General features: G+C 40.8%; 1 protein-coding gene across 2 annotated transcripts in view; it reads left to right on the top strand.

Annotated features, from left to right (window-relative positions):
• ERICH5 (glutamate rich 5) overlaps window positions 1-22,413 on the top strand; it is a 30,769-nt gene extending 8,356 nt beyond the window's left edge. The window contains exons 2-4 of one of the 2 annotated variants that reach the window (XM_059893146.1): window positions 12,710-13,858; window positions 15,653-15,769; window positions 18,589-22,413. In XM_059893146.1, coding sequence (XP_059749129.1) covers window positions 12,710-13,858; window positions 15,653-15,769; window positions 18,589-18,596 — 1,274 coding nt within the window. In that variant the 3' untranslated portion in view covers window positions 18,597-22,413. 2 annotated transcript variants of the gene reach the window in all.
• Window positions 22,414-25,278: the final 2,865 nt, after the last annotated feature.

The following is a 25,278-nucleotide window of genomic DNA, read 5'->3' as shown; positions in this document are numbered from 1 at the left end:
TGGCCCGAACCCTCTCAGCGTAGCTTCCTCCACTGCTCTGTGTGCGGCACAAATACCGTGTTCCGTGTGTGCCGTGACATCAAAGAGATGGGAAGCCCTGGGCTAGGCATTCCAACTGCTCTGTCAGTTTCACTAGTGGTTTTTCTTACGGAGGAGAACACCTGCCTTTTGTCTTCCCAGTGAGGACCTAAGTTGCAATGTCCTCCCCAGTTGCTCTCCTCGCTTCCTTCTCACTGTCATCGGTAATGATAAGGAACTTTCCCCCCGCTACTTATTCTAACTTTTTTCATTTCCCTAAAACTAATAGGAACCCCATAGTTTCTTTTGGCTAATTTCCTTTTCCTTTGTTTGCCCCGGAGTAGCCCCTACAGACTGGATACTTATGAGAGGCTGTGATCACCTTTGGGGGCTTCCCTGATAGCCGGTTTGATTCCTAGGTGGGGAAGATCCCCTGGAGAAGGGATAGGCTACCCACTCCAGGATTCTTGGGCTTCCCTTGTGGCTCAGCTGGCAAAGAATCCACCCGTAATGTGGGAGACCTGGGTTCGATCCCTGGGTTGGGAAGATCCCCGGAAGATGGAAAAGGCTACCCACTCCAGTATTCTGGCCTAGAGAATTCCATGGACTATACCCATGGGGTCGCAGAGTCAGACATGACTGAGCAACTTAGTGTGTGTGTGTGTGTGTGAAAGAGGTTTAGAGTGGAGGGCACACGTGAGAGAGAAAATTTCAGCATGCTAAGAGATAGTATAGAGTTCCAATTTAAAATGTGGGTCTGAAGTGAGACTGGGTTCAAATCTGGTTCAGGGTATCAGAAGGTCATTTATTAGTTGTGTGACACTGGGCCACTCAACCTTTTTATGCCTCAGTGATGTCATCTGTAAAAAGGGATTAACAATTGGTTCCTATTTCCTCATTTGTTCTGAAGAATAAATGAATTAATATGTATAATGTACCTGGAATGTAGTCTAAGTATTGCCTGTAGCAGGGGTTGGCAAAGTGGCCTGTTGGCCAAACCAGCCCACTACCTGTTCTTATTTTAACACCTATGTTAGAAAAATTTATTTAGCTGCACCAGGTCTTAGTTGCATGTGGGATCTAGTCCCCAGACCAGGGACCAAACCTAGGCCCCTACATTGGGAGTGCGGAGTCTTAGCCACCGGACCAAGAGGGAAGTTCCCCCACAACATTTTTTTGTAAATAAAGTTTTTTTGGAACACAGACATGCCCATTCATTTACACATCGTCTAAGACTGCTTTCTCACTGTGATGACAGGTGACACAGTTGAGTAGTTGCAATAAAGACCCTTGGGGCTCAGTGGTAAAGAATCTGCTTGCAATGCAGGAGCTGCTGGAGTCTTGGGTTTGATCCCTGCTAGGGGAAGATCCCCTGGAAGAGGGTATGGCAACCCACTCCAATATTCTTGCCTGGAGAATCTCATGGACAGAGGAGCCTGCTGGGCTACAGTCCATAGGGTCTCAAAGAGTCGGACACAACTGAAGTGACTTAGCATACACACATGCAAATAATGTCCCCATGCCTGGCAAAGCTGAAAATATTTACTCTCTGTCCCTTTATAGAAAAAAAATTCTGACCCCTGGCTTGGAATATCATCTAATAAGTCCTTAATAAAGATGATTTCTCATTGATATCAATTTTAGTAAACCTCAATTTTTCTTTATTGCTTTTCCTAGATAACAATTTGATTTTTTTTTTCCCCTCAAGATCAAGTTCTAGATCTCTAAATGTTTTGAGTTGCTGGCCTTTTTTTCCTTTCTGGTAAATTTGTTAAAGGAAAGTGTCAAAAATACTGTTAGTAATAGCATTAATGGTACCAAAATATTAAAAAATCATAAAAATGGTTATGCAGATGGCTAAAGTTTTATGAAACAGTTTTTCTAAGGCTCCTAGAGCTTATTTTACTTGCTTTTATGTTTTGCTACTACAATTTTAAAAAAACAGATGATTTTAGAATAGTTTTAGATTTACAGGAAAATTATGAAGGTAATATAGAAAGTTCCACATCTACTTCACCCTATTATTCCCATCTTATATTGGTAGGGTGGCTTTGTCACAAACAATGAACCAAGCTTGATACATTATTATTAACCAAAGTCTATACTTTATTTGTAAGGAAAGTTATGACCAACCTAGATAGCATATTGAAAAGCAGAGACATTACTTTGCCAACAAAGGTCCATCTAGTCAAGGCTATGGTTTTTCCAGTGGTCATGTATGGATGTGAGAGTTGGACTGTGAAGAAGGCTGAGCGCCGAAGAATTGATGCTTTTGAACTGTGGTGTTGGAGAAGACTCTTGAGAGTCCCTTGGACTGCAAGGAGATCCAACCAGTCCATTCTAAAGGATATCAGTCCTGGGTGTTCTTTGGAAGGAATGATGCTAAAGCTGAAACTCCAGTACTTTGGCCACCTCATGCGAAGAGTTGACTCATTGGAAAAGACTGATGCTGGGAGGGATTGGGGGCAGGAGGATGATGACAGAGGATGATATGGCTGGATGGCATCACCGACTCGATGGACGTGAGTTTGAGTGAACTCCGGGAGTTGGTGATGGACAGGGAGGCCTGGCGTGCTGTGATTCTTGGGGTTGCAAAGAGTCGGACATGACTGAGCGACTGAACTGAACTGAATTGATACTTTATTGGGGCTTTCCAGGAGGTTCAGAGAGTAAAGAATCAGCCTGCAATGCAGGAGACCCGAGTTCAATCCTTGGGTCGAGAAGATCCCTGGAGAAGGGAATGGCTACCCACTCCAGTATTCTTGCCTGGGAAATCCCATGGACAGAGGAGGCTGGCAGATGCGGTCACAAAGAGTGGGACATGACTGAGTGAATAAGCATGCATGCATACTTTTAGATTTCCTTAATCTTTCTCTCATGTCCTATTTCTGTTCTGGGTTCCATCGCCTGCATTGCATTTGGTTGTCATGGTCATGTCTCCTTACACTCCTCTTAACTGGGACATTTTCTCAGGCGTTTTGATGACCTTGACAATTTTGAGGTGGTCTGGTCAGCTACTTTGTATACTGTCCCTCAGTTGATACTTTTCTGATGTTTTTCTTTTGATAAACTGGGATTATGGGTTTGGGGGAGGAAAAGAGCAGAGGTACAGGACCCTTCTCATCACATCATATCAGGGGTACGGGTTCTCAACATGACTAACCACTGCCTCCTAAATTTCTCTGATACTCTTTGGGGACTCTGAGCCTTGAAGAGGTGGAGAGTAGATGTTTGTTTTATACTCTAATCTTATTGAAATCTTCCAGTTGAATTGTTTCTATGATTCTTGTTTCAACCTGCTTCTTCCTAGGTCCAAACCTGTTTAATGCTCTGCTTAAAAAGAGAAGCTCATTCAATTCAGGTTTCAAGTGTCTGGGCCAGAAGCCCAGTCTGGCCTAAAAGTGCCTAGGCCGGGGAGAGGAAGACTTCTGCTTTTTTACAAGTGACTTTTCATTCTGGGAAACAAAGCCCCTCAGTTCCCTTAATATGATCAGTACTGACCATGGCAGCAAGGTCATCTGAATTGCATATGGATCCCTAGCCTGAGATCCCTAACCCAAGAGATGAGTAGCAGCAGTCAGCTAAAAGGCCTGGGCTCACAGTCCTGCTTGGTCTGCCCACTGCTCTTTCTAGAACTGGACACTCTCAGGATGTGCTAACCACCCAGACTTGAGGTCCAGATATCTGAGGTAACTGACTGCTCTGTTGCAAAATTTAAGCATTCCATCCCAGCCATGGACTCACTAACTGAATACTTCCTTCTCGAGTGCAGACCCCTGCTCTTGGCCACTGATGCCTTTGTACATCACAGGTTGACACCCTGATGAGGTCAGACATGGACTCAGTGGCTGAGCTGGGAGTTTGGCCACCACTGTGAGCGTCAGTGGAGCCCCTTGGTCATTGCCCTTAGAGAGCAAGGCACAGCAAGTGTAAACTTTCATTTCAGATGAGAAATTAGAAGACCTCTTTGTCCTGACCTAGCTGAGATGGAGGCTTAGCAAACCCACCCAGCTCTGTGGTATGAGGAAGCTTGAGGGAAGGAAGTCTTGCTCCCCAGTGTGGAGCTCTCTTAGACCAGCTCTGACCCTTGCTTCACTGTTGAATTAGTATACTCACCTCATCATCTGTGCTGCCCATTACATGCTAGCGTGAGGACAGAGACCAGGCCCGACGTCTGAAGCTGGGCAGCAATGCCAGTGGTTCTGGGGTCGGGCCTGCGAATCAGCACTGAAACAAAACCCCAGAACCTCCCAGGAAACACTGATGGTACAGGTTCTGGGGCCATGGTTTGCCTGAAAGCACGTAATCTTCCGGGCAGAATCCCACTTCCTTGGGCTCACATCTGAGGCTCTGCCGCCTCTAACTGGGAGCCCTTCCTAGATAAAGGTTCTTAGTCTTTCACTGTCATATTTCCTCTGCTGTATAATGGAGATAATAATGACTTACCTTGTGGAGTTGTTGGGAAGGTTGAATGAGATGGTCCCTGTAAAGCTCTAGGCACAGTGCCTCAGTAAATGTTAGCCACTCTGGTTCCAAGCAAAGCATCATGGGTGCGACCCATTTAGGTTGGTGAAGGGTCATGGTGTGTGAATATCAGAGAGATAATCTCCACTTTTTCTCTCTTCTTCCTTGTTCATTGAGATGTCTTTGATTTTTTTAGACTGCATTTCTGCCCAAACATTGGATCCCCATGTGCCAGTAATGACCATCAATCAATGAAACTTGCCTTTTTAAGTGCAACTACTGCTGATATTTTTTAATGTGATGTTTAATGCAACACCTTTTTTGAAATAAGAGTTCATCTTATAGAATTCTAGAGGAAACCAAAGACAATGAAACTGGAAAGTCGTACCTGAAGGAGGTGACTATTCGTCATGGCTTGAGGACTGGCTCTGAAGCTCTTAAATGTCAGCCTAGGCGGAAGCCCCCCGCCCCATCTCCATGTGTACTTATCAAATATTCCAGTAGTATCTTTCCAACTGCATGTTCTTGTTCCTCTGTGCTTAAATTTCAAAGTTAGATTTACCTTCAGACTTTAACGCATTTACCTTGTGATGTCAAAACTAGTTTTAGATACGTCAATTCCGGTAGTACTACTAAAAAATGAAGAGTGGTTTGTCTGACTTTTATTTGCCCTCTGTAGGGTTTTTTGGCTAATGGTTTCACACTCCAGTTACGTGGGATGTAACTCTTCAAAATGAGTGCGTTTTTTAAAAATTTGTGTTTATTTATTTGTTGTCTGTGCTGGATCTTACTTGTGACCCACGAGATCTTCGATCTTCATTGCCGCATGCAGGATCTTTAGTTACCGCATGTGGGATCTTTAGTTTCTGCGTGTAAACTCTTAGTTGTGGCATGTGGGATCTAGTTCCCTGACCAGGGATGGAACCTAGGCCCCCTGCAGTGGGAGCACTGAGTCTTACCACCAGACCACCAGGGAAGTCCCCAAATGAATGCCTTTTTAAATATCTACTGACTGATAGAACATACCCTTGTGGATTAGCATTTGTGCCATGGCACACAGGGTCAGTATCTTTACCTACTTTGATGAGGGAAAAGGGCAGAAACATGGAGTATAGCCCCACTGTTAGCTCCACAAGAATTTGTTGGATGGGGGAAAAATGATGGAATGGAATTGAGGAGAAAGCAAAGACAGAACATGAGAACACGAGTTGGACTCTTCCTTTAGAGTGGATTCATGCTGCATCCCTGGTTCCCAAAACTCAGAAGCTACCAGAACCTAGAAATGGTGGCAGCAAGGGAAAATATGAGGATCCCGCTGTTCACTGATTCTCTAGAAAACTCAGCAGACCATCCAGTGAGATCTTTGGGATGGTTGATACATTCTGGCCACGGAATGGGAAATATTGACCTCAAGTTTTTCTCCTTGCTGGGTAGAAACTTCATTTTTTATTAGAGTAACGAACGGAGTAGAAAAGCTTCCACCATAATGTGAATTTCAGGTATGTTAGCTCTGGTTCTAATCCCTTCTGTAATGTTGCCTAGTATTTAATTTCTTTGTGTGCCTATCACAACGGTGCTTGCAACAAAGGTTCTGTTAGTTCAGCTGTCACAACAAATTTGTGCATGGATCAACTTACAACAGAATCAAGAGAGATAATGAGCACCAAAGAATTACGCCCAGAGCAGTGTATGATTTGATAAAATGTAGGGTTCAGAAAACAGACATATCCTTAAACAACTTTGGATGTGGAAACAATGCATCTGTCCACAATATTTATTACATAATAATACAGATTAGGCATAGAATGTCTCCTGTTTGTGAACAAAAGGTGTAGAACCTTCTACCTCCAGGAGGTATATTGGGGATTCACAAAACCAGGTGGATGGAGCATGGAGATCCTTACATAAGAGATTGTGCCTAGGTACCAAGTTGTGCTTAATAAGGGAATGGATATTATTTGAATTTCCCTGCAGACAGGGAAGTCTAGGATGACAAGGACCAGGTCTTCCTTGTTAACTGCTGTAACCCTTGTGCTTAGCCCAGAGCTGGCATATAGTAGGCACTTCAATAAATGAAATCAAAGCCAGCAAACAGAATGAAGCATATTTATTTATATAGCTCAGTTGGTAAAGAATCCACCTGCAATGCAGGAGTTCAGTTCAGTTCAGTCGCTCAGTTGTGTCCGACTCTTTGCGACCCCATGAATCACAGCACACCAGGCCTCCCTGTCCATCACCATCTCCCGGAGTTCACTGAAACTCACGTCCATCGAGTCGGTGATGCCATCCAGCCATCCCATCCTCTGTCGTCCCCTTTTCCTTCTGCCCCCAATACCTCCCAGCATCAGAGTCTTTTCCAATGCAGGAGACCCTGGTTCAATTCCTGGGTCGGGAAGATCTGCTGGAGAAGGGATAGGCTACACACTCCAGTATTCTTGGGCTTCCCTTGTAGCTCAGCTGGTAAAGAATCTGCCTGCAATGCAGGAGACCTGGGTTCGACTCATGGGTAGGGAAGATCCCCTGGAGAAGGGAAAGGCTACCCACTCCAGTATTCTGGCCTGGAGGATTCCATGGACTGTATAGTCCATGGGGTCTCAAAGAGTCGGACACGACTGAGCGACTAAGCACAGACACATTTATATAAAAGCTAACACTGGCTTTTATTGATACTAGTCAAGTCCGGTCAAATCATGGCTGACGCGAATACTACTCCATTATCTGTCAACAATCTGATTTAAAACTTACCATGGTAACAACAGAATTTTATAGGTCAACAGTGATAGCTTTGTAGTGTTAAGGGACTGTTTATCCGAGCTCTTTAATGTTGCAGTTCATTCTTCCTGTTGCAGAATTATCTTTAATTGATTGACAGGGCCAGGGCCATCAGTAGCCCACAGAGGACCTTTATGAAATTAGGAAAAGCCGCCCTTCCACCCCTGAGGGCTGCACCCTTGGCAGTGCACACGGCTGGGGTTCAGGCCTCCCTTGCCCCTTCAGCAGGACACCCCCACGCACTGAGAAACCTGCAGAGCCATTTGCTTCATCCCTTGTTTACTGAGTACCTTCTCTTGTCTCGTACCACGTTGGGTAATGACACATATAACCTGTCTGAATTATCAATTATCCTGACAATCGTGAAAGGCAAAGATCACGTAAGGAAACTGAGGTCCGGAGACTTTGAATTGCATGGTTAAGTAAATGATGGGTGAGGATCACACTTAACAGCAGAACAGTCTGGAACCCCCAGCTCCAGCTGAAGAGGAAGGAGGATGAATAGATCCAAAACGTGTCCTTCATCAGCAGCTGGGGATAAAAACCTTCCTAAGGATAAGAAAGGGAGTGCGGTGGTCACCATTGTCTTTTTTGTGGTGTTCTCTGAGAGTTGGTTTGAAACAAGCATTTGTTTTCCAACCCTTTCACTTATCTACTCTGATCTTCCATCCTTTCTGAATAGGCTCAGAGAAAGGTAGTAGGATTAGGATGAATGTAACGGCCTTCCCTTTCTTTGTGTCCGCCAGGACCTCTTCCTTGCTGCGGCTGTCACGTGAAGTGTAATGCTCACGATGGCTAACTTGACTGATGCTCAGGGGGCACCAGTCACTGTGATGGTGGTTTTCCAGGTGTTAACTCATGTAATCCTCACAACAGTTCAGCTGCCCCTCTTCCCACTCTACAGGTGATGAAACTGAGGCACAAAGAGGCTGAGCAGAGCTAGTAGGTGGAAGAACCAGGATTCAGACCCAGTGCATTAGAGGTGCCATTTTCAGAGTCATAAGATATCTGCTCCCTTTAGAGCAGCTTATTCTATTCTACCACGTAGGAAAAAGAATTATTGAGTGATTCAGTTCAGTTCAGTTCAGTCGCTCAGTCATGTCCGACTCTTTGCAACCCAATGAACTGCAGCACGCCAGGCCTCCCTGTGTATCACCCAACTCCCGGAGTCTACCCAAACCCATGTCCATCAAGTCAGTGATGCCACCCAACCATCTCATCCTCTGTTGTCCCCTTCTCTTCCTGCCCTCAATCTTTCCCAGCATCAGGGTCTTTTCAAATGAGTCAGCTCTTCGCATTAGGTGGCCAAAGTATTGGAGTTTCAGCTTCAACATCAGTCCTTCCAATGAACACCCAGGACTGATCTCCTTTAGGATGGACTGGTTGGATCTCCTTGCAGTCCAAGGGACTCTCAAGAGTCTCCTACAACACCACAGTTCAAAAGCATCAATTCTTCGGCGCTCAGCTTTCTTTATAGTCCAACTCTCACATCCATACATGACCACTAGAGGTCATTACCTCCAAAATACATTTATTTCAAAATTCAGGGTGCAGTTAATCAACATGAATTACCAAATGAGTGTGTCACTACACTTCCAGCATTTTCTCTAATTTTCGGTGATCATTTTGAAAATGTTTTAGCTTTGGGGGGCTACCCTCCAAAATATTCAAGACAGTGACTTCTTTTGTAATATTTCTCAGCTTGGTTGACTATTTTCAGGTTGCAATATAAGAATATTATATGTCAAGGACATTTTCCTACTTTAGGTCTGACAGTAAGATTAGGAAAAGTATATAAGAATGAAAATTCATGCTGTGACCATGGGCATAAAAATTCTAATTATGGAAGAAATTGATAGATTCCTTGGACACCATTTGTGGATAAATACATTTTCACAAAGCATTTGTTTTTTTGAGAAAAAAATACCTTGACTTATCCTGATAGCCCAAGTTCATGTCCATTGAATCAGTGATGCGCTCCAACCATCCCATCCTCTGCTTCCCTCTTCTCCTTTTGCCTTCAATCTTGCCCTGCATCAGGGTCTTTTCCAGTGGGTTGGCTGTTCGGTGCTGTTCAATGGACATGAATTTGGGTAAACTCTGGGAGATAGTGAGGGACAGGGAAGCCTGGTGTGCTGAAGTCCATGGTGTCACAAAGAATCACATGACTTAGTGACTCAACAACAATCCTGATGGCACAATATATGTTTCAAAACATGAAGCTGAGTGGCTATGATTTGGGTGTATCAACACATTTTTTTCCCCACGGCTTTCTGCTCTAGAAAAATGATGACATTAGAGTTGCACCCACAGCTGGCACTTCTGGCTGAAAGTCATTTGTCTCATTTAACTGACAGTGCTGATCACTGTAATAACTGTTTTCCCAGAAAATATAATTTGGAAGACATTTGTGATTAGTATAATAGTACATTTCCTTGTCAGTTCCCTAAGGCAACCATCACTGAAACATCCTTTGTGTGGCATCTAAATGAATTGTCTTGTCATAACGAATGTCTTTATAGACCTGAGAAATCACTTTTGTTAAGTTGCCTTCTGTGCTGTTAATTTGAAGACTCCATGCATGATGAGGCCAGAGAAGGGGGAGTGAAGGATAGCCCTCCTCCCAGCTTCGTCCCATGGACCCCCAGGCCCACAGCCTGTGCCCCGTGTCTCACAAAATCCTCCCTAGACTGTGCTTTTCCAGCTTCATGTCTAATCCCTCTCCATGGGGGGATCCACACACATTCTCAGAGATAGGCTGGGAGACTGTTTGATGTGAGTAAATGTATTAAAAAGAGAAACAATTGGCAGTGAATTGAACTCATGAGAATACATAAACTAAGGAAGTAAAGAACCATGACAGTTACTAACTCAGGGAAAAACAAAAAATCAAATAGCTGACTACCTGGCTCAGTTCTTCATTGCAGACATATTTATTATGTGTACATATAACTGAATATCGATAAAATCTAAACATGATTGCTATTTTAAATCAATACTAATGTGCAATTTCTGAATTGAAATGTAATTTGAGAGGGTGAATGTTGATGGAGGCAAGGGGAAAAAATGTTTTTCATAGTGGGAATTAATTGAAATAGCCAAACTAAAAAACAAAGAAGTAGCAATTCTCTTAGAAATATAGGGGGGAAAATCCCTCCAAAAACAGCTAAAAGAATGAAAATATTTAACCCTAGAGAAGGGGAAATCGGAGAGGAGACCTGAGTCTTAGTTTTATATCGTAACTTACATTAGATAAGCAGATAACTCTTTAAACTATGTACCTGTATAACTTAGGTCAGGTTTAACCTAGGAGAGAAAAGAAGAAAAAATATTTTTGGGGGAAAAAAGGCTAGAAGAGGAAATATGTCATCTAGAGGCCCATTTTAACATGCTGGTTTATTTTCTTCAAATATCTCCCTTTCTATTTTTCTTCTGTTTCTCCCTTCCAGTGATCAACACTGTTGTAATTGTACTATGTATAAAATTGATAGCTAACTTATTGAACATTTAATTGCAAAACAAACCTTGTGGTAGAACACATTTGCTATGCATTATTTTATCTGAAAATCCAACTGGAAGTGCTGATTTTTAGCTTATATAATCATTATCTTATTTTAGCGTATGGTCAGCATAATCACCCTTTTTCATGGCATAATAATATTCCACCCAATGGATTATTGATCTTTTCTCCTAAATTATTAGACTTTTAAATTGTTTCCCCAGTTTTGCTATTCAAAAGAATACTGGGCTGATACATTTTCCCCAAAGCATTTTACTGATATTTTTGTTTTTAGGATGAATTTCCAGAAGTAGGATCACTGGGTCAAAGGGTGTAAGCATGTTGCCATGCTGCTTTCTTAAACTGTTGAGAGAACATTTCTGCCTTCATTGTTTAATGTCATATGATGCCTCATGCAACTATGACACAGATGGGAGAAACAGATTCACTGCCATTTTACAGACGTGACTACTAGGAACCAAGTTCCCAAGGAACTTGGGAACAATTGGAGAAAGAGCCAGAAATGCAGGAAAAAAAATGCATTCTACCCAGCTCTCTCTTGAGCTCTCTCCCAACTGGGACCCCCCAAATGAATGAAACTCAGACTGATCTGTGCCTGCTACTTTCTCTCCCAGACATCTCGGTCTTTACATAGTAGGGCTTCTCTGGCATGGGGCATTTTCCATTCACTGAGGGCCATTCTGCTTTCAGTTCAGTCCAGTTCAGTCGCTCAGTCATGTCTGACTCTTTGCGACCCCATGGACTGTGGCATACTGGGCTTCCCTGTCCATCACCAACTCCTGGAGCCTACTCAAACTCATGTCCATTGTGTTGGTAACACCATCCAACCATCTCATCCTCTGTCGTCCCCTTCTCCTCCCACCTTCAATCTTTCCTAGCATCAGGGTATTTTCCAATGAATAGGTTCTTTACATCAGGTGGCCAAAGTATTGGAATTTCAGCTTCAACATCAGTCCTTCCAGTGAATATTCAGGTCTGATTTCCTTTAGGATTGACTGGTTGGATCTCCTTGCAGTCCAAGGGACTCTCAAGAATCTTCTCCAACACCATGGTTCAAAAGCATCGATTCTTCAGCGCTCAGTTTTCTTTACAGTCCAACTCTCACATCCATACATGACTGCCATAAAAACCATAGCTTTGACTAGACAGACCTTTGTTAGCAAAGTAATGTCTCTGCTTTTTAATATTATGTCTTGGATGGTCCTTCTGCTTTAACGGGAAAGTAAGACCTCTCTACCAGCCCAAGGGCCACTACTTATGCTGTGAAATCTACTCAGCCTAAGGAAGAGAAAGGGCAGGACAGAGGAAAGAGCATGAGGAAACAAAATATACTAAATTAGAATATGGGACAGGAGCCATGAGCAGGTACACAAGGAACAAACAGGGAAAAAGAAAGTGATTTTGAAGGATTTCATGTTTAAGATGAGGTATTTGAGCTGAAAACACTAGAGAAACTTGACTTGTGGTGTGTTAAGGGCATGGTATGGCCTCTCTGTATTCGATTCTACCCGAGACTTTCTTGAACTGTTAAACCTGCTTCTTGATAGCAATACACTTTCTCAGGATGCTGCTGCTGCTACTAAGTCGCTTCAGTCGTGTCCGACTCTGTGAGACCCCATAGACAGCAGCCCACCAGGCTCCCCCGTCCCTGGGATTCTCCAGGCAAAAACACTGGAGTGGGTTGCCATTTCCTTCTCCAGTGCATGAAAATGAAAGTGAAGTCACTTAGTCATGTCTGACTCTTATCGACTCTGACTCTTAGCGACCCCATGGACTGCAGCCTACCAGGCTCCTCCATCCATGGGATTTTCCAGGCAAGAGTACTGGAGTGGGGTGCCATTGCCTTCTCCGTTCTCAGGATAGAAACTGAATAATTATTTGTATTTTTCTTTTCAAATGAATAATAAAAAGTAACTTCAAATATCTATTTTTCAGCCACAGAAGAAAGTGAGTCCTGCTTTGTCCAGCCAAAACCACGTGCACTGGGAAGAGAATCTACTTTGTGTGGCAAAGTACAAAAGGAAAGCCTTCCTCCATTAGACAAGCTCAAGATCTCAGCCGTGTCCACAGCTAATGGTGTTCAGTCCCTCCCTGAACAGCCCCTGGCAAAGGAGGCTGCAGACCCACCAGGAGCCACAGAGGAAACTCAGCCTCTGCAGGGACTGAAGGGGTCTGAGCCACCTCAGCCAGGTGGCAAAGATGGTGCTCCAGGAGCAGAAGGAAAGGAAGAGGATGTGGAAGCAGTGACAGAGGCTCCGCCTTTGAAAGGAAGTGCTGAGACTGAACCTTTAGGAGCGGAAGCCGAGAATCAGCCTTTGATAACAGCGGGAGAGAGGGACTCTACTGGAGCAGTGGAAGGTACTGAGGATCCACAAGCTGCCGGAGAGATGACGCCTCTAGGAACAGCTGAGAGAGTTCCTCTGGAAGCAGCCAGAGAGCCAGGATCTCAAGAAGCTGGGGGAAAGGGTGAACAGTCCCAACTCCCAGAGACAGTTCCCAAGGAGACAGAATCTCCGGAGATACTGGAAGGTAGTCAGCCTGTGGAAACAGCGGAGCCGCCTCAACTTCAAGAAACAGTTGGAGAAAATGAGCAGTCCCAACCTCTAGAAACAGTTCCCAAAGAGAATGCATCTCTGGAAGTGTCGGACGGAAGTCAGTCTGTGGGAGCCGAGGGCAAAAAGCAACTTCAGGAGACGCTGGGGGAAAATGAGCAGTCTCAGCTTCGAGAGACGATTCTCGGAGAGCATGGCGGACCGGAAGTGTCGGATGGAAGTCAGTCTGTGGGAGCCGAGGAAGAGAAGCGACTTCAGGAAATGCTGGGGAAAGATGAGCAGCCCCAGCTTCGAGAGACGATTCCCAGAGAGCATGGCGGACCGGAGATGTCGGACGCAAGTCAGTCTGTGGAGACAGCTGTAAAGGCTGATTCACTCCATAAAGCTCCCGAAGGTCCTGGGAACATGGAGAAGATCCAACCTGAAAGAACAGTTGAAAGCATGGAACATCCGGCAGGAATTCTAGAGACAGGGGCAAAGGTGGAAATGGCCAGGAAAATTCACACTAACGAAGAGGACCAACACATTGAAGGTAAAGTCATGCTGTCAGATCAGGTTGTTTAGACGTGCTCCATAAGAGATCATCTCTGGGGGGTGGGGGAGGCTGACACACAGCTCCCCCACCCCGGAGTCTCTCAGTGGTTGAAGTTCCTGTGATCCAAACTAAAAAGTCTTCCAGACTTGAACAACAGGCAACTTGGCTTTCCAGCAAAAGTGTTCTAAAGCATAGTCTTTAGAAAAGTATCTAGATTTTTAACCTAGTTTCATTGTTAAATGAAATGGGATTTTGAAGGAATGTTAAAATTTCAGAATTTTTCCAAGTTCACTCTTCATCAGGCCCCATGTATGGTATGAGGATCCAGCGCAAAAATGGTCAGTGGAGGAACTGACTTTTTTTAATATATAATTTTATTTATTTATTTATTTTTGGTTGCACTGGGTCTTTGTTGTGTGTGGGCTTTCTCTAGTTGCAGCCAAGTGGAGGCTACTCTCTATACTTGCAGTGTGCAGGCTTCTCTCACTGTAGTGGCTTTCCTTGACTCTAGGTGAGTTGGCTTCAGTGCTATGGCCCATGGGCTTAGTTGCTCCATGGCATGTGATACCTTCCCAGATCGGGGATCAAACCAGTGTTCCCTGTATTGCAAGGGGGACTCCTAACCACTGAACCACTAGGGAAGCCCAGGAACTGACTTTTTAATGAAAGAACACACGAATAATGCCTCTTAGAGTGTCATTTTATCTTTGCAATCTTATCCTTAGAAATTACTGTCAATCTCCCCTTGTCCTTCTTCTCTTTTTATCTTTATGAGAAGACTAGAGAGATGTACTATGTCTTAGCAAATGGTATTTTTGAAACATGTACATTACCTGTATAAAGAAAAAGGAATCTATACTGTTCTTTATTGGAGTTACAATTAAAAAATTCTCCTGAGGCAGGATTTACATTTTGCTAAATTTTAACTTCACCTTACAGTAGAATGAAGTGAACCATTCATCAGTCTATTTCTTAATTATTTCACTCGTTAATGCAGCAGTTTTTGAGTGTCTAATCATTTGCTTGGTGCCCAGTGCGGGAGGAAGGGATAGTCCCTGTTCTCAAGGGGCTCACAGTCTAGTGGGGAGAAGGCAGAATTTAGACAAAATACCACAATCTATTGAGGTAAGTGCTTTAATGAAGGTGTATAAAAGTGCTCTAAAATCAGAATGTAGAAGCAAGTAAAAGCGTATATTTGTTATACAGGCTTGGCACACTCAAGTATTTGGGGCCTAGGGTGATGGCAGTGGGTGAATTGAGGGGCACATGTAATGTTGTGGGGAGCCCCAGGGACCTTGGTGAACAGGACACAATCCTATCAAAACAGGCAGCTGCTTCTTGGCTCCATTCAAAACATAGGGGCCAGCGCTGCCCGAACTGACTTCTTAGGGAAACATTTGTATGTGCAATACCTGGACTTTTAAATGTTTCAGCTCTTTCAAAGTTTGATGATTGTTTTCTTTAAACACCAGAATGACCAAACAAGACAAGTTTCTGGACACCCCTAAACATATTTTGAACTTTCTATTTGTAATATGTTCTGCCATCCCTTCCTGGGTAATTCCGCATCCTGATTTTATATGAGAGTGCCAAGGCTCAGAAACGGTAAGTGACATCGGCCCTCTGAGGATCTCAGAGACCCAGGGCGATTGCCTTTCTTGACATCCCTAGAGAAACCTACTGTTTAGACTTAAAGAGCAAGAGCTGCCCCTGTTGGAAACCAGGTGTGAGGCACTTGGTTGTTAATGCTAAATAAGTATCTCTTAATATCCCCTTTGGTTAATTTTCCAGGTGAGACAGGAGAAACGGTTGAAACAGAGATGGAGAGTGAGAAAGTCAGTGAAGGGGCTGAAACAAAAGAAGAAGAAACAGGAGAAGCCATGGATCTTTCAGCAGCCACGCAGATAGGTATGGATGGAAGGGTGAAGGGACACAGCATGTTATAACAGAGAAGACAGAAAACTGCCGTGAAGTTGTGGTTACAGATGGTATCTTTCAACATCGACATGTTTTATACCAGGAAAATGTGGTTATCATGTTCTTGATTACATTGTTCCATAGAACTACTAAGCTATAAATGGTTTTCTTAGCTACTTAAAATTCAGAACTACAGTAGCCAGAGCTGGTACTGACTAGAGTATATGTTCATTTAAGAATGTGAGGGCATTTTCTTCATTGTGGCAATGGGTCCATTCAGTGTAGAACAGTGAGACCCTAAAAGAAAACATACATCTTTAAGTGTAGGTGGCTGGAGAAAGGAGTTAAGTAAATTTTAGGCAGCTCATGATAATGAAATCATACAGAATTAGGATGGAATAAGAATGATCAACAACAATGGGGCAACTTATATCTAGTATTTCTTTCCTATCACAGAATTTAAAGCCAGTAGGAACCTGGGAAAGTGTGTCATTTAATTATTTCCTTACCTTAAGCTTATCTACTACCCAGGATCCTTAATAATGATCATGGTGTATGAAAAATGGTAACAAAATACTTGTAAAAGGAATACAGACTCTGGTGCTGTTATAAAATTAGGCATTTTTCACAATGAAAGGCTACACATTTTTAATGTGCCATTTTGAATCATCTGGTGATTTTATATGTATGTGAGGTGTTTCAATTGGTGTTATTCCTTTAACTGACATTAAAGTTATTTTAAATTGACTTTTAAATGCATTTCAGAGGCAACAAACAGCAAGAATTAAAAACTAGATTTGTTGCCTATGTGGAGTCTATTCCTTGGGCTCTATTTTTTTTTTAAGATTACTTTGATTTAATATTAGGCTTTAGAGGTGGGAAAGAACTAAAAAATAAAGATTTAAAAATCATTTATAATATTTCATTAATGTTAAAATGATATAGAAAGTCACCTTTCAAGAATTCCTCCGAAGTTGCCAAGGGATTTTGATAAATTATCTGTGATTATATGTGAATAAAAATAATGATAGCAATCTTTTTCACCAATGAGTGCCTTGTGCTTATGAATATCAGGATAGAATTATATTCTGGACACATTTGGTACCTTTATCTTATTTGTAAATATATAGTTTAAAGATAACTTCTTAGATGAATTAACTAGACTCTTTTACTTTAGCTTCTGTATTAAACTATGAAGATGATGTAATTAATTTTAAGAACATAGAATAGAGGGAAGAATTATCTTTACTCTGATTTTAATGTTTTTATGTTTCTGACTTTAAAGAGTTAAATTGAGGTAGGTAACAAGAGGAGTTTCTTGAGTAGATGACCTCATCCTGTCTGCAAAATAAAGAAGCTGGATTGTGATTTTATTGAGAAGGACTTTTGTATGTGTCTTTGAATTCATGCATTTTACTCTTTTAATGGAAAAGATGGATGTTTTCATGAAAATGATAGGTACTTGATAAGTATTTGTCAAATCAATAAGTGAATAACAGTTACCAAGTATTCCCATTTATACTTCCTTCATTAAAAAAATATTTAAAATATGGATTTGTGCGATTCTAATGTTTTCATTCCAAAGCTGGTCAAGCTTAGTAACACTATATATTTGGTGTAGTTCCAAAACTAGCAATAATTTGGGGTCAGAAAGTTATACAACTCAGAACTGATATAACATCTCTTAAGCTACATTTTGTATCCAAAGGTGTTTTTCCTGACCTAAAGATATCTTTGTATAGGTATCTAGTAAGTAGAAAATGTCAGAGCTTAGTGTAAAATATGAATGATCACCTTAGAAAGTGATTGTACTTTGTATCAAGTACTGAAATAGTAGGATTCAATTACTTAATAGGCATAAAGTTCCATTCTTTATTGTGTGGATTTTTTTTTTAAATCTCTAGCATATGTTAAAGAGATCTATTTAGAACTTATTCTTTGAAGAAGTCTTTCTCAAAAGCATTATTATAGAGTTGTAAATTATAAGTTTTCAAATTATTTATTGATCCCATTTTTTTCCGTAATAACTAAAATAATTTATTCTCAGAAAAATTTAGAAATTTGTATAAATTTCTGATACTTTCTATACTTTTGTTTTTGGCCTTTAATGTGGTTATTAAGATATTTTTAAAAATTGTTCTTATTCTTTTAGATAATATTAATACATTTAAAATTCAAAACCTAGAAAGAAAATTGAAATGTTCCATAATATTTGAATATTCCAAAATTAAAATATTCCATCTAAATAATCTGCTAATTAATTTTTTAAAACAAAATTAAAGTAATAATTGCCTGTAGCAAAAAAACTCAAATACAGAAAGGTATGAAAAGTTGCTTCCCCTTTGTCCTTTAGTCCTTCTATGAAAAGATAATAAAGATTCTTGCTTCTAATTCTTCCATAAGAAGGTAATGTATATGCCAGGCTATATGGATATGCTAAAACAGAAGTGCATGTGTACACACCGACATTTTATAATGTAAATGATAATTTATTTAGCCCTTATATTGTGAAAAAGTGCATAAAAGACCACAAAACCATCCCTTCCTATGCTAAAGTTTTTTTTCTTTTGCCTAAAACTGATATAGCAAAGTACACTCTGATTCTTAGTTCCCAGACTTTGAGAGAAGTTTATTAATTTTGCTTCCAGATTCAAAATGCAGAAGCTGGATTAAAACTTGAGCTATTTAAAATGAATTAATAGAAAAACTACCATCAGGGCTGGATTTTCTTGCTTTGTTTGTTTTTTAAGTTTTTGTTGAATTTGTTACAACATTACTTCTGTTTTATGTTTTGGTTTTTTGGCTGAAAGGCATGTAGGGTCTTACTTCCCTGACCAGGGATTGAACCTACACTCCCTGCATTGAAAGATGAAGCTTAACCACTGGCCTGTCGGGAAGTCCCCAGGACTGAATTTTCTAATTCCAGGATGCTGTATAGGCATTTTGTAGCCCAGTTTGTGTCCTGTTTAGATGATTGCAGAATTTTCTGTATGTAACTGGGAAGGAAATGGTGAACAAATGATTTGCCAGTTGGCATTCCCATCTGGACTGCAAAGAGATCAAACCAGTCAGTCCTAAAGGAAATCAACCCTGAATATTCATTGGAAGGACTGATGCTGAAGCTGAAGCTCCAATACTTTGGCCTCCTGATGCAAAGAACTGACTCATTGGAAAAGACCCTGATGCTGGGAAAGATTGAGGGGACAACAGAGGATGAGATGGTTGGATGGCATCACTGACTGGATGGACATGAGTTTGAGCAAGCTCCAGCAGTTGGTATTAGACCAGGAAGCCTGGCGTGCTGCAGTCCATGGGGTCGGAAAGAGTTGGACACGACTGAGCAACTGAACTGAACTGATCCCCATTAGGGAGAGAACGTTGGCCTTTACCGACAGGGGGTGCCAGTTGCCAATCTAGGAATTCCCCAATCCAGACTCCAGACTCTTGGTCAGAGGTGCTCTGTATCATCTCCAGGGGGACCCATAGGATAGGAGTGTGTGACCAACCTGTGTGACCTCACTGCTTTTTCCATTCAAACTTTGGAGTAAGAGCCTTAGCATAGCTAATAGCCTTGAGCAATCAAAACACCCATATCATTTATTTTTTAATTTTTTGGCCACACAGAATGGCTTGTGGTATCTTAGATCTCTGACTAGGGATCGAACCTGGGCCCTTGGCAGTGAAAGCATGGAGTCCTAACCACTGGACTTCCAGGGAATTCCTGCATATCATTCTTTTTGTTTTTCTTTTTTTCTTCACACATCATTCTTAACAGATGCTTTATTCCACACTTGGCCTTGAGTTAAGAATGGCTTTTAAAGGAAAAAAAATTTTTTTTCCACATTGAAGTAATCAAAGAGTGTTGGATGGTCATGGTCAAATAATCTGTGTTCTTTTGGCAAATACAATAGATTGTCAGAGCATCTGACATTACAAGCATCTCATTATAAAGCTAATTTGGCGACCCAGTTCTGAATCGTTTCACAAATGTCAACATTGTGAACATCATAAAGCCGTTTCATGTAGCCCATGTGCCTCTGTTGGGTAAAAGGAGAGTGATCCTCTAATAGCAAGGCAGGGCTGTGTCTGAAAAGTTGAAAGCCTTTGCTCACGAAGTGTCATTTCATCTAAAACTTTGTCAGCTCCTCTTGTCCCCAGAGCTTATAAAGTTAAGGAGTGAGACTGGCTGTAATCTCAAGATTTTAATTGCAGGAACAGAATCAGTATAATCTCAGAGAGCCATTGACAGATATGGAATTTCTCTTTTCAGTTCTTGTTACTTCCAGCAAAAGTTAAGGAATTCCTTGGCAGTAGTAACCCACATGAAGTCAAATTGGAGACCTTCAGCTTTACTTCAGAAACACCACCCAGCAAATGTATTGGGCAATAGCTGAGATATTGCAAGCTAACCACCATATCATTATTTCTGCACCTACTGAAAGAAGTCTGCAAACATCAAAGCCAGGCTTTAATAACTGTTGAAGGTCGACGTGGGGCCAGTGTGTATTATGTTTGTCTAAATTACCCTTTCAGTTTAATAGTGTGCAACTGATGTGAATAAACACACAACTCTGTCCATTACTAGGACAGAGATCTGCCTGCCTCACCGGTTTCCAGAAAAAGAGTTCTGAGAAACCAGTTAGGAACCATAATTTTGGTTTGAAATTTGTCTCATTTTTTTCTTTTTCCCCGGGGAGGGGGGTGAAGTAAAAAAGAATAGTTTTATTACTTTGCCAGGCATAGGAGGAAACAGATGGGCTCCTGCCTCCATGTCCCCCACCTGGGAGGATTTGATGAGAGGTTTTATAACAGTGTTCAAAGCCAGGGTCTGTGACAAGATTCCGGTGTGTGCAGGGTTTGCACTCCCTTAATTTCGTCTTAGGTGGTTGGCCTCCTAATCTTTTAAATTTTTTTTACTTGTAAAATATAGATTGTTGTTGTTTAGTTGCTAAGTTGTGTCCGACTCTTTTGCGACCCCATGGTCTGGAGCCTGCCAGGCTCCTCTGTCCATGGGATTTTTCAGGCAAGGATGCTAGAGTAGGGGGATTTCCCTGGTGGTCCAGTGGTTGGGAAGCTGCCTGCCAATGCAGGGGACACTGGTTCACCCCTGGTCCGGGAAGATTCCAGTGCGGCAGAGCCACTAAGCCTGTGTACACCACAACTACTGAGCCTGCCCTGTAAAGCCTGTGTTTTGCAACAAGGGAAACCACCGCAGTGAGAAGCCCAAGCACTGAAGCTAGAGAGTAGCCCCCACTTGTTGCAATTAGAGAAAGTTCAAGCACAGCAGTGAGACCCACTGCAGCCAAAAATAAATAAAACTTAATAAACAAAAAAAAGAAAGAATACTGGAATGCGTTGCCACTTCCTTCTCCAGGGGATCTTCCCCACCTGGGGGTCAAACCCACACCTGCATTGCAGGCAGTTTCTTTACCACTGAGCCACCAGGGAAACCCAAAATGTAGTTCTCAAATTTTTCTTAACAAAATAGAAGTAACTAACAAGATATAATAATTCATACTATCATATAAATTTAAGAAAAAAATAATGCATATTATATTGAATCAATATACATGATCCTGATTCCAAATACTTAAAAAAAATTCTTCAGTGACAAAAGAGGCTGTCCACTGCAGCTGTCCAGTTGTCCAGGGGCTTTGAGCTGGGAGGGTGTTTCAGCCCAGCACCTCACCAGGAAGTCATAAGGTTCAAAGGTGAACTCATGGCAGTTCAGTGTGGGGACTAACTAAAAGTTTATTTTCAACCGTAGTTATTTAGTGGATCACTATGGATTTGCTTCAAGTTTTCTGGATATCAGAGCTTTGTTAAAGAGTTTTTTTTTGGAGGGGAAAAACACTGCTTTTATCTAAGTACTTGTATGTGACACAGTGATTGCTTACTAATAATCGCAAGAAAGAATTCCTTTATCATTAAAATTTTCTTCTTAGTAAAAAATGGATACATGTTCATATTAGAAACTTCAAGAAATATAAACTCTAAAAAGAGAAAATCTGAACATTACACATAATTCAGTCAAAAATCATGTTGATGTATCTGAGGGATTACTTTTTTGTGTTGCAGTAGCAAGATAGCCAAAGCACAACTATTAATAGAACTTTATGTCTATTGAACCGTGGAGCACAGCACTTCTGAATTGGAATTAATTGGAGATAGTAGGTTACAAAGAATGTTCCAATAATACTTGCTATATTAGTAAATATTGATTAGTGTTGTAGAGAGAGAGCAATTATGCCCAAGCATATTAGCACTTAGCTAACTACAATTTATGAGAACTAATTGATATCTTAGAAACACTGAAACTAAAGTTTTTATTTGAAGTTATTTTTTAATGCATTCTAATTGTTGACCAAATGTTAGCAAAAAGATTTTTAAGCCCTTTGGAGCAGGGAAAGTGCCTTATAGGACTTAGTACAAATTTCACATTCTGAATACTTGTTGATGCTATTTATTAATAAATGCTCTTTATTCTTACATAATCATGGTAATTTCCTCAGAACTAAGTATAATTTGCAATAGGGAAGATATGGCCAAAATTTTTATAAAATTATTTTGTACTACTGGTTCAATATTTATAATTTTGATTGAATGTTATTAAAAATAAAGTGTTGGAAAGCTTCTCTATGTGAATTTTTGTTATAGAAACATACTACTTTATAGAAACATACTACTTTTGGTGTCCTTGAGGAAGAAAAACATTCTTAAAATCACACACTCCATCAAAGGTAAGGAATATGACAACACAGGGAAATATGGGTGACTTTTTAGACGTCTTGTGATCATTTAATAACACACTTCAAAGAGATTGCTGTGTTTGTATGTTTGAAAGGCTAATATGCAATGTATTCCTTTTCACATTGAACACAATCATAATTGTCCTTAAAGTATGGGAAGAACACTCAAAAATCCCAGCTACTAACAAATCAATCAACTTGGATACCATTTTATTTCCAGTTTTCTCATTGCCGAGTTAGAATCTGAAGTCATGACTTATCTATAAGAATGCCCCTTGGACCCTTATTGGTCACTTTTATTTGATTTCCTGCCTACAGTGATTGGTTTAGGAATGGGTCCTTATCCTGGGCTGGACCAATCAGAAGCTTCTCAGACTCTCCTGCCTGCCTTTCTGCTGGGGTTGTTACCTTGGTGGTCTCTACATTGAGTCCGCAGCATCCTCCCCTTGAGACAGATGGAGCCGGGAGGTTTTTGGAACACACATGCCTAAAGTCAGCTGTACTCTGGATTTCTGTTACATGATCCTATGAATTCCTCTTTTTTCCCTTTTTATACTAGTTGGGTTTCTATCACATACAAATAAAGTCTTAATATTAAAAGCAGAAGGAAGTGTCTTATATGTAACTTGGAGGAAATATTAAATACAAGAGCAGAAATTAATGCTTAAAAGAATAAACAAAAAATGATTCTTTAAATAGATTAATAAAATGGATAAACTTCCAGACAAGGCTGATTAAAAAAACAGCACAAATAAACTATATTAGATGAAAAGAAGGCATTGAATACAGATGCAAGAGATTAAAAGGTGAAATTTAGATGAAGTGTGCAAATTCTATAACAAGGTAAATGACCAAAATCTGAATGTTCCCATTACCATTAAAGAAATTGAATCAGTAGTTTAAAATTTTTTCCCAAAGAAAATATCAAGCTCCAACAGTTTTATAGGTAAACTCCATCACAAGTTCAAGGATATTTACAACAATGAACTCTTATGTAAAAGAAGAAAGCCATTTTCACAGATGAACGTAACTGTAAAGATCCTAAACAAAATACCTCATCCTGAATTTGAGTGTATGAAATATGTTATAAATATGTATGTTGACCAAGGTGAATTTATCTAGGAATGAGAGTTGGTTCTATACTATAAAAAACTCATTACTATGGGTGTATTTTACCATTATTAGCAAACTAAGTGAGAAAAATCGTATGATGATTTCATTGTAGTTGTTGCTAAGTTGTGTCTGACTCTTGGGACCTCACGGATTGTAGCCCACCAAGCTCTTCTGTTCTAGGCAAGAATACTGGTGGGGGTTGTTCAGTTGCCCAGTCATGTCTGACCCTTTGCGACCCCATGACTGCAGCATGCCAAGCTTCTCTGACCTTCACTATTTCCCAGAGTTTGTGCAAACTCATGTCCATTGAGCCACTGATGTCATCTAACAATCTCATCCTCTGTCATCCCCTTCTCCTGTCTTCAATCTTTCCTAGCATCAGGGTCTTTTCCAGAGTTGGCTCTTTGCATGAGGTGGCCAAAGTATTGGAGTTTTAGCTTCATTATCAGTCCTTTCAATGACTATTCGTGGTTGATTTCTTTTAGGATTGATTGGTTTTATCTCTAGTCTTCTCCAGCACCAGTTTGAAAGCATCAGTTCTTCAGGCTTAGCATTCTTTATGGTCCAACTCTCACATCTGTACATGACTACTGGAAAAACCATAGCTTTGACTCTACAAACCTTTGTCAACAAAGTGATGTCTCTGCTTTTTAATATCCTGTCTATATTTGTCATGGCGTTCCTTCCAAGGAGCAAGTGTCTTTTAATTTCCTGGCTGCAGTCACCATCCACAGTGATTTTGGAGCCCAAGAAAATAATCTGTCATGGTTTCCACTTTTTCCCCTTTTATTTGCCATGAAGTGATGGGACTAGAGGCCATGGTCTTCAGTTTTGTTTTTTTTTTTTCTTAATGTTGAATAGTGCTTATGACATTCCTTTGAAAAGGTGCAATTATTATCTTTCAGCAAACTGAGACTTAAAATAGGTTAAATAATTAGCTGAAGGTCATAGAGCTAATAAGTGGTAGATCCGGGCCTTGAAGCCTATTGGAATTACTCAAAAGTCTGTGGTCTCAAAACTGCTCTTCAGAAGTGCTTCTAACATTATCTTTTGGTGACAAACTTTACAAATTAGCAAGACATTTCTAAGACAACTTGAAACAAATAGGTATATGTAAAATGTTACATGTGTAAGTAAGAATGTTACAGCACCCTGATATGATAATTTTGTGGAGCAATGGTTAAATCACCTAAGGTATATCTACACAAAAGAAGAGTCTGCAACAGCTTTAAAAATGAGGTGGATCAGTCTATATGGAAAACCTTCAAGACAAGAAAGCAATCTGCAGAATAATATATACAGTAAAGCTCCATTTATATAAACAAGTCAAAACCAAACTAGATGATCAAGTATGTAATGGATATAAAACTATCTGCTGGTTACACTCAGAATCCTCAGCAGTGGTGGTCTTTGGGGAGGTAAGTGCAATCGACAGTGAGTGAAGGGAACTTTTAACTTCTCAAATCTATAAAATTCTCTGTTGGAATTTATTCTACAACAGGAGGTATTCATGTAGTAGTTTCTATGTGAAAAGACTTCAAAGAACAAACAAAATGGTTACACAGAGCCTTTACAACAGTGTAAAAATGTAAAGTCAGGAGTAAACTGAGAAAAAAAATAGTGGGAGTTTAAACCTCA

Source organism: Bos taurus, chromosome 14, assembly GCF_002263795.3.
Source record: "Bos taurus isolate L1 Dominette 01449 registration number 42190680 breed Hereford chromosome 14, ARS-UCD2.0, whole genome shotgun sequence".
Taxonomy (NCBI): Eukaryota; Metazoa; Chordata; class Mammalia; order Artiodactyla; family Bovidae; genus Bos; species Bos taurus.
This window is presented reverse-complemented; position numbering and strand designations above follow the sequence as displayed.